The 8,787-nt window shown below is 56.4% G+C and overlaps 1 protein-coding gene across 4 annotated transcripts in view; it reads right to left on the bottom strand.

The window, feature by feature from the left end:
• Positions 1 to 628: 628 nt before the first annotated feature.
• CSF3R (colony stimulating factor 3 receptor) overlaps positions 629 to 8,787 on the bottom strand; it is a 13,249-nt gene continuing 5,090 nt past the window's right edge. For 3 of the 4 annotated variants that reach the window (XM_015572861.1, XM_015572860.1, XM_006777284.2), the window contains exons 4-17: positions 8,416 to 8,712; positions 7,377 to 7,500; positions 7,045 to 7,232; positions 6,080 to 6,249; positions 5,810 to 5,963; positions 5,632 to 5,711; positions 4,963 to 5,176; positions 3,945 to 4,133; positions 3,474 to 3,575; positions 2,709 to 2,855; positions 2,472 to 2,612; positions 2,169 to 2,262; positions 1,866 to 1,947; positions 629 to 1,441 (exon numbers count right to left, since the gene is read on the bottom strand). In XM_015572861.1, the coding sequence (XP_015428347.1) occupies positions 962 to 1,441; positions 1,866 to 1,947; positions 2,169 to 2,262; positions 2,472 to 2,612; positions 2,709 to 2,855; positions 3,474 to 3,575; positions 3,945 to 4,133; positions 4,963 to 5,176; positions 5,632 to 5,711; positions 5,810 to 5,963; positions 6,080 to 6,249; positions 7,045 to 7,232; positions 7,377 to 7,500; positions 8,416 to 8,712 (2,462 nt within the window). In that variant the 3' untranslated portion in view covers positions 629 to 961. The remainder of the gene's footprint in view (positions 1,442 to 1,865; positions 1,948 to 2,168; positions 2,263 to 2,471; positions 2,613 to 2,708; positions 2,856 to 3,473; positions 3,576 to 3,944; positions 4,134 to 4,962; positions 5,177 to 5,631; positions 5,712 to 5,809; positions 5,964 to 6,079; positions 6,250 to 7,044; positions 7,233 to 7,376; positions 7,501 to 8,415; positions 8,713 to 8,787) is intronic. The other variant, XM_015572862.1, reaches the window with a different exon arrangement.

The raw sequence follows: 8,787 nt of genomic DNA, 5'->3' as shown, positions 1-8,787 counted from the left end.
CGAGAGAGAGATAGATGAGAGACATCATTGATGAGAGAGAAACATTGATCAGCTGACTCCTGCACGCCCCCCATTGGGGATGGAGCCAGCAACCAGGGCATGTGCCCTGATCGGGAATCAACTGTGACCTCCTGGTACATAGGTCAACACTCACACACTGAGCAACACCAGCCCGGCAAGAGTATGATTTCTTCCTGTCTTTGCAAGCCCTTCAGCTAATTGCCTGTGGTGCACATCACATTCTGGTTTAATGCTCGTTCAGTAATAAAACTGGTTTCTTCATTTCTGCCTTTGTAGAGAAGTTTTTCTGGGTTGGTGGGAGATTTTGTTTTGAATTATATTTCCCCAACAGAAGTTACTTTTTTTCTGAGGTCTGTATCCCTATGTTGCACTCTGTGACTCCCTCCAGGTAACCCTGGCCACTGTGTCCTAGTGGTCAGTTTCCGACTCTCCACTAAAATGGAGCTCTCTGAGAATAGACTACTAAGCCAAGGCATTTTTGAGTCCCTGCTGCCAGTAGGATTCTGGTTGAATGAATGAAGGAAAAAAATCAACCAACCAACAATTCTGAGAGGTACAGACCCCCGCCCCCAAATGCCAGGGCCCTGAAAAGGAAAAGAACAGAGACTCAGGCATACAGAAGAGTTTCTTAAAATAAAACCAAGTCAAACGGAACCATAGACCAGTTTAAGAGACGGAAATGACAGGAAATAAGCACAGAAGGCACTGTAGTGGACAGGCTGGGGGAAGCCGTTCCTGACCTTTGCAGTGGGAGGCCCAGCCCATGGGTACTGGGCACATGGGGAGGGGTGCTGGGGGCCTCAGACAGTGGGAAACCGGGAGCCTTCCTGCCTTTCCTGGGGCAGGGTGGTTTTTTAGTGACGGGCTTTCTGACCCTCGCCTCCTCTCTGATGGCGCCCGCCTTTCAAGAGGCAGATCCAGCGGGGGCATCCAGGAAGCTCTAGAAGCCCCCCAGCCCTTCTACCCCATGGACCTGGAGCCCCTGCAGGAGGGGGAAGTCAAGCAGTGGCCCAAAGACGCAGTCATCCTCCTGGTTGGGGCCTAGAGGCTCTGGGGTCCTTTGTGGGCTGGTCTGGAACCAGAGGTTCTCATAGGACTTGGGGCTCGGGGTGAGGCCCCCCAAGAGGGGCTGAGTGGAGTCGCAGCGGATGTAGTCCGCTGGTCCTGAGCGGGCGGGGCTGCCCATCACTTGTCCGTAAAGGACCTGGTCACTGTTGCCTGACTGGGCCTGGGGCTGGATAGTAGATGCTCTTGGGTCCCCCTGGAGCACATAGGCCTGGACCAGGGCGGGAAGGCCACAGGTTCCTGAGCTCTCATGGGACTCCCAGGGCCCAGGCTTCTTCTCTTCCTCCTCCAGCACCGTGATCTTGGTGATGGGTGGCATGCTGGTGTCCCAGAGGCTGGGCAGCTGGAAGATCTCCTGGAGACAGGAGATGGGGTGAGGGCACGATTCATTTCAGATGTCTGCCCCAGCCGCTGTCCCTGCTGAGCTGGGTCAGTGTGGGGACCTTTCTGCGGCTGTCTGTTGAAACTCAAAGATTTGCACCTGCAAAGCTCCTCATATGTTCGAGTTATGTGCTATGTGCTGTTCAGACTCATGTTGGGGAATCTCTCCAACAGTTCTGTGTGGGATTAGTCTCATTTCACAGGGGGATGTCTGAGGTTTTGAAATGGGTAGAGCTGGGATAAACTGGGTAAACGCAGGTCTGCTTTACTCCAAAGGGAGTGCATCTTGCTAGGAAGTGAAGGGAAGGCCTGAGTACTCATCCTCAGAGGGGCAGCTCTTCACTTTGAACCTGGGCCCACACCCCCAGTCCCTTTCCCTCCTCCTCCAGGGTTCTCACCTCCGCAGGGATGCTAGGCACCCAGGAGCCCAGGCTGCTGTGGGCTGGGTCTGGGACACTTGGCCAGAGGGAATTCTTCCTGCTGGAGAAGGGGGCAGGTAAGGTAGGGCCAGGCATGCCCTGCCATCTTTCCAGCCTGTCTCCCACCCATCCCCCCGCAGCTGAAGGCATGGCTGCTTAGTGCAGAGAGGAGACGGTGGAGGGCCTGACTCCCAGACACGGGCCCTGAGGCCTGAGAAGGCTGGGGTGGGCCTGCAGTTCCTTGTGGGGAGGGGTATCTGGGTGTCAGATCTCTGGATTCACCTGGGTCTGCAGCAGAACCGGGTAGCCCCACAGAGGCAGATGAGTGAGAGCAGGAGGCCGAACAGGCCCAGGAAGATGTGCAGCTCGAACTCCCCTGGGGTGAGGGGAAAGCCAGGAGAGATTAGAGTGTGTGCGAGTAAGGCTGGTCCTCCTCTCTCAGACTAAGATCCAAGGGCAGGGCTAGGTCTCTTCCCTCGGACCTGGAGGAGATCCAGGCCAGCCTTGTGTACTCTAAAAATGAAGATCTTTTGTCTGAGGCACCCTCCCAAAGGCCTTGTCTGGCCAGCCCCTTCCTCCCCTTACCTGGGGCTAAGGTCATCAAGGTGAGGCTTGTACTGTTGGTAGCCCCCACCTGGCTGGCAGCCATGAGGTGGACGTGGTACAAGCTGGCAGGCTCCAGGCCGGGGAGGACAAACTCATGGGAGGAAGCATTAAGGATGGTGGCTGGGAACAGAGGAGAATGGTCAGCTGGGCCCCAATGCTGAGGCTCCCTCCAAGGCTGCTCCCTCCCGGGCATCCTGGGGCTGAGGACAGACTCACAGAAGGACTGGCCCTGAGCATTGGTCCAGAAGATGGTGTAGTGGGTAAGAGGGCTCCTCCCCAGCTCAGGGGTTGGGGGCACCCACTCCAGCTGGGCCCAGGTCTTGCCAATGTGCTTTAGATGCAGCTCCGGAGTGTAGGAGGGGGCTGCCGGAAGAGAGAGGTGCAGGTTGACAGAGGCCGGGTGGAGAGCCCGGCCGGACTTCTCGTGGCTCCTCAGACCCAAGAACTGGGACACGCTGCGAGGTGGGTGACATCAGAGAGTCCGAGGGGATGCTCATCCCTGCTTCATTGTCTCAGGAACTTGGACCGAATCCCATCTCCTTCTAATAAGTGGCCCAGTCAGGATCTGCACCTGGTTCTCTCTGACTCCAAAGCCTCACTCCCTGATTCCTCCCAGGCCTGAATCTGGCCTACTCACTATTCGATTTCTGCCCCTCACTCTCTGAAGCGATGCCAGGCCCTCTCTCTATTTCTATCACACGTGACACCTTATTTCTGTCAGGACAATGGACTGAGTTTTGTCAGACTTGCTCCCTGCATTCTGCCAAACCCACTGCCTAATTTCTATCACCCCACCACCTGACTTCTTTGTAGCCACAGGGGGCCAGTGTAAGCCAGGGGTGATCTTAGGACTGGGGGGGACCCCTCCTTGGGCCAGAGGTTGGGGAGGAAGGAAATGCTTCCTCTTAGTACTGGTGGGTGGGGCCTAGGCAGGCCTTGAGATCGAGGAGATTCTGAGGGGGGGCCTGGTGGCTGACGAACCCGTCTCTTGGGAGTAGGCATAGATGCGCTGGGAGGGTCCCACGGTGTCTTGGTACAGGGCGGTCACAGTGATCTCGTAGAGCTGGAAGGGCCTGATGTTCTCTGTGGAGAGAAAATGGGGAGGCACCCTGGTTAGGGGCAACCTCTGCCGATGATCAGGAGCTAACCTCAGACCTCTAGTCGGGGCTAACCTGGGCCTAGCTTCTTGTTCAGATCGTTTGGTCGGGGTAAGGGGAAACAAGTGGAGGAGAGAGAGAGCTAGAAGGGTGGCAGGGTCAGAACTGTAGCAACAGAGGATCCAGTTAGACTGCAAGAGGAACTTTCTGATTCTGTGGATATGAGGTGAGACCAGTGAAGGATCAAGAAAGACTTGGGAATCTATTTGTCCAGGGTGGTTCAGGTTGCCCCTGGCCCACTGCCTCCCCGTCTGCCAGCCCTGCCCACTTGCCTGCTCCCCCAGGCCTGCCTCACCTTGTAGCAGGGTCCCTGCAATGTTTCCATTATGCTCCATTTTCCAAGTCATATGGCTGCCGCTGGGGCTGGGGGGCCCCGGGCCCCATTCGATCACATAGCCCCGAGGCCGAGGGCTGGGGGGTTCCCAGCCCACCCAGAGGTTGTGAGGGTCTCGGGCCATGGTATGGAGTCTGCCCAGCGGTGGGCCTGGAGACAGAGTAGGAGAAGATGGGATGAAGGTGAAAAGAATGCAGGCCCTAGAGCCAGAAGCTTGGGTCCAAATCCTGGCTTTGCTCCTTACAAGTCAATATCTGAGCCTCAGTTTCCTCATCTGTGAGATGGAAATGATGATAAAAGTTCTTCCCTTATAGAGTCTACAAAAGCTAACACTATGGAGTTCTTGGTATGTGCCAGGTAGAGTCCTTGGTGTCTGCTAACAGTCCCATGACAGGGACACTACTACTGTCCCCGTTTTATCAATGAGAAAACAGGCACAGAGAGGTTGAGTAACACCTGAGGTTGCAGCTAGACAGTGGGGATATTACCTGTTGTTAGTCACACCTTATGAGGACCCATGTTCAGGGGAATCTGGGGGTGGTGGTGGCTGGTCCCTGGAGAATGACCAATCAATGCAGGGACCGTGTTCCAGTTGGAAAAACGTAGGGCTTTCTCTACCATCTTCCTTGGCAGAATGGGCTGTGTGTGTGTGTGTGTGTGTGTGTGTGTGTGTGTGTGTGTGTATGTAGGCACCACCATAGCTTAACCTGGTTCTGGCTCATAATAATAATAGCTAGCACATACTGAACAGTTACTATGTGCCAGGCACATGTCTTAACTCGTAATCTTCACAACAACCCTTTGAGGTAGGTGCTGTGTCACCCCCAGTTGCTAGATGAGTAAACAGAGGCCAGGGAGGTTAAGTAACTTGCCCAGGCCACACTGTTAGCAAGTGACAGGACTAGGTTTGAACCAGGCAGTCGAGCCTTCAAATGTACATGCCTAATCACCATGCTCTACTAGCTGCCAGCCCCCTTACCTGTGCTCTCCAAGAAGACCACAGGGGTGGGGCGGGAGGTCCCGGCGGTGTTGTAGGCCACAAGGACCACCTCCCGGACTTCCGGAGGCAGGTGGAAGGTGCAGTTTAGCTCGGTGGTGTTGCAGAGGGGTGGGACTGCTCCAGCCTGGCCCGAGGGTCTCCAGGAGACCAGGTACCCTTGGATCTGCCCGCTGTCTTCCTCCACGGGCATTGGCTGTGGTGGGCAGAGGAGGAAAAAGATAGGGGGATGCACATCTCATCTTGAGTGGGGGAGAGCTTCTTGATGGGGTGGATGGACCACAGGAGCTGAGCCCCCCCAGGAAGGCCAGCCTTCCTCCCTTCCTCCCTGCCTCCCTGCTTCCCTCTGTTGCCCTGTGCCAGGTCCTAGGATAGAGAGAAGGAAGGAGCAAGCTGGTGTGTGCGGCAGGCACTTAACTATCCACTGAGCCAACCCTTTGCCATCGGTGAGTCCTGCCGTAGTATGTGCCAGGTAGACCCTTCGGTGTCTGCTAACAGAGATTCTTCAGAAGTCTCCAAGGCACATGCAAAGTGCATGCAAATCACACACAAATGCATCCAAGCCACCCAGAGCTGGTGGAGTCCTGAGCCCCAGCTCACAGGGGACTGTGTGGGTTGAAGGAAGCTTCAGGGGTGGCTTCAGAGGGTCACCTTCCAGAAGAGCTGCATGTCCACTGTCCTGCGGTCCAGCTGCCTCTGCCGCCACCACGTGTCCAGTCTGACATTGGGGGCTGTGGATGGAGTGAGAGGAGGGGGTGCTGGTCAGGGAGGGCTTTCGAGGTGGGACTGGGTCCTGATGGCCGATCCCAGCCCCTCACCACCCGCTTACCCTGTTGCGCGCTGGTCAGCTCCAGGCTGGGGCTCCAGTCACTCCAGTGGCCAGGCAGGGGCCAGCGGGTGCAGCGCATCTGCAGGGTGTAGGCTGTGGATGGGCGGAGCCCGCAGAGCTCATGCTGAAGGGTCTTGGAGGGCAGGGGGCCCACCTGGGGGAGGAAGGCGTGGCTCTGAGCCTGGATTCCTGTGCCCTTCAGGGCCAGCTCAACGTACCCTCCCCTCAGCCACCCACACCCCAGGCTCTTGAGGTTGCCCTCCACCTCACCAGGGTCCAGCTGGCTCCTCCAGGCTGTGGCTGGTGGCGCAGCTCACACTTCTGGTCTATGTACAGGGTTGGCTTCCATGACTCCCAGTGCAACTGTAGGCAGCCTGGCTGGGGTGGGGCCACCTCAGGGCTGGGGTCCAGGGCCCACAGGGTGGGGGGCTCCAGTTTTACTGCAGGGAGAGGGGTTGTCAGACCCTTTCCCTCCCCCATCTGATAGGCCCTGCCTTAGCTCCCCCTTCTCCCTGTCTGTGGTTCCATTTTTCTCCCTGGGTCTCCATCCGTGGGGTCTTGTGTCTTTCTTTCTTGCTCTGTCTCTTCATCCCTGTGTTACCACGTTTCTGCGGGTCTGCCTCTGTGTATGTGTCTGTTTCTCTCTGGGTCTGTTTCATACTCTCACCCCAGGGTGCACTGTTTGTACCCTGGAACACTGTCCCTCCACAGACCCAGTGTCTTGCTCCTTCATTTCCTTCAAGGATCTTTTCAGGTGTCCTTCTCAGTGAGGCCTCCCTGACCCCCTTACTGAAATAGCAGCTGCTCCCCACTCCCAGCCCTCACACCCTTCCCCGCTTCAACGTCCCCATCGCACTGATCACCAGCTGACTGACAGCCTATCTTACTTATTTTGCCCACTAGAAGGTAACGTTCCGGGGTAGGGTTTTTGCTCTTTTGCTCACTGCTGCATCCCTAGCACCTAGAACAGTGCCTGGCACCCAGTGGGCACGTCAAGAAACCTGCCCAAGGAATGAATGTGTCCTTGTGTCTGTGTTTCTTCCACGTCTCTGTGTCTCCATAGCTCTGTCTCCAACTGCATCCCCCTTGGTCTCCATCTCTCTTCTCTTCCTCCATCCCTAGGTCTTCCAGTGTCTGTCTGTCTGTCTCTGAGTCTGTGTTTCCCTCTCTCTGCCTCTCTGGGTCTACCCTTTGTGGGAGCCTCTTCCCTCCCCCATACCCAGGACATCACTCACCAACGTCCATGGGATCCAGGCATAGCGGTGGGGACACGCTGGTCCCCAGCACGTTCTCCGCCTGCACCCAGAGGCCCATACTCTGGTAGAGCCGCAGGTGTTTGCGTGGGATGGCGCAGCGGCTCTGCCCGTCCTCGGGCACGCAGTCGGGGATGGCCTCCTCCTGGTCCTGGCAGTTGCCCCGGCTCCTGCCAACAGGCCAGGCTTGGGTGTCAAGCAGAGGAAGACAGCAAGGCTCCCTTCTCCCTCCCATCACTGCCTCTGTGTCCCCCAAACCCACAGTCCTACCTGTGCCCCACCCCAGGATGGCGCTGGAATAAGACCCTACTCACTTGAAGCTTTTTAGGGTGAAGTTGGTAGACAGGTGGGTTTCAGGTCCTGGCTCCCACTGGCAGATGAGGCTCTCGATGGTAAGGTTCATGAGGCAGGACAGGTTGTGGGGTGTGGCGGGAGGGTCTGTGCACAGGATGGGGAGAGTGAGGGCTTTGGGGAGGACACTCAGAAAGCTCCCATTGGGACCAACCGGCTTGCTTCCCTGCTCTGGGTCATTCCCTCTGGGGCCACTTTGTTTATTCGCCTGTCTCCGTGCAGCCCGGGGGGTACACCGAGTTGCAGGCACGCACAGGGACAGGCTTCACAGAGCCTCAAACCCCCTCAACTCCACCCCCTTTAACAGTGACAGGTAGTGTCTGGGTTTCACTCTGGTTCTGCCACTCATTAGCTGTGTGATTTTGAAGTCACTTAAGGGCTCTGTTTCCTCATCTGTAAAATGGGGGTAATGGTAATGTACCTGTCCCCTAAGTCTTGGCCCATGCGCAGAAGTCGGTATTTTGTGGAAGAGCCGGTATTTTGTGGAAGAGCCACACTCAAGGGGCCAAAGAGCCGCATGTGGCTCACGAGCCGCGGTTTGCTGACCACTGCTATTGTGAAAGCCGAATGACTTTCTATGTAAAGTGCTCAGAGCACTATTGTTGATTCTTACACCAGAACCTTGGTCTGTCTTTGTTTTTTCTAATGCATCGGCTTGGCACAAACTGCATTCTTTGCTGCTTGTGCAGAAGCCTGAGACTGGGGAGTTGGGCTTAGTCGGCGGCCATATAGAGTAGCAGTTACTACACTGGTTCTCAGGCCACGCTGGCTGGTATAAATCTCCGCTCCATCCTTATTAGTTTGGGACCTTCATTCAGCATGTTACTTACCCTCTCTGAACCTCAGTTTTCTCATCTGTAAAATGGGGCCAAACAGCACTATCCACTGGTAGGGAAGATGACCTAATGTCGAGCCCATAAAGTGCTGTTGAGCAAGAGCTCCAGAAAGAGGAGTTCTTATTAGTATCTCAGGGGGGCACTGGAGGCAGAGCAGGAGACTTACAGCCTGCCTGCAGCTCAGCCTGGTCCAGGATCTGCAGGCTGTTGCCCCAGCGCAGACAGCAGGAGAGAAGGGCCCGAGAGTCGTTGAGGTGGGGCAAGGTGATGGTGGATTCCTGGGTCCCATCTGGCAAGCGCTGCTGCCTCCCCCCGGGATGAAGCTCTGTCCCCAGTTTCCACACAATTTGTGACTCTGGATCCAGGTGGCTGCAGGTCCTGTTGATGACGCAGGAGGCCGTGATGGCATCTCCCAGGTGGACGATGGGGGCTGAGACACTGATGCGCCCGCACTCCTCCAGGCCTGGGATGGGGGAAGAGAATGGGTCCGAGTGACTCCTCTGCTATGCAGAGCCAGGCTACACGCTAGGCCTTTGTA

The sequence above is a fragment of the Myotis davidii genome, unplaced genomic scaffold, assembly GCF_000327345.1.
Source record: "Myotis davidii unplaced genomic scaffold, ASM32734v1 scaffold88, whole genome shotgun sequence".
Classification (NCBI taxonomy): Eukaryota; Metazoa; Chordata; class Mammalia; order Chiroptera; family Vespertilionidae; genus Myotis; species Myotis davidii.
The sequence above is the reverse complement of the archived record's forward strand: the minus strand, read 5'-3'. Positions and strand labels throughout refer to the sequence as shown.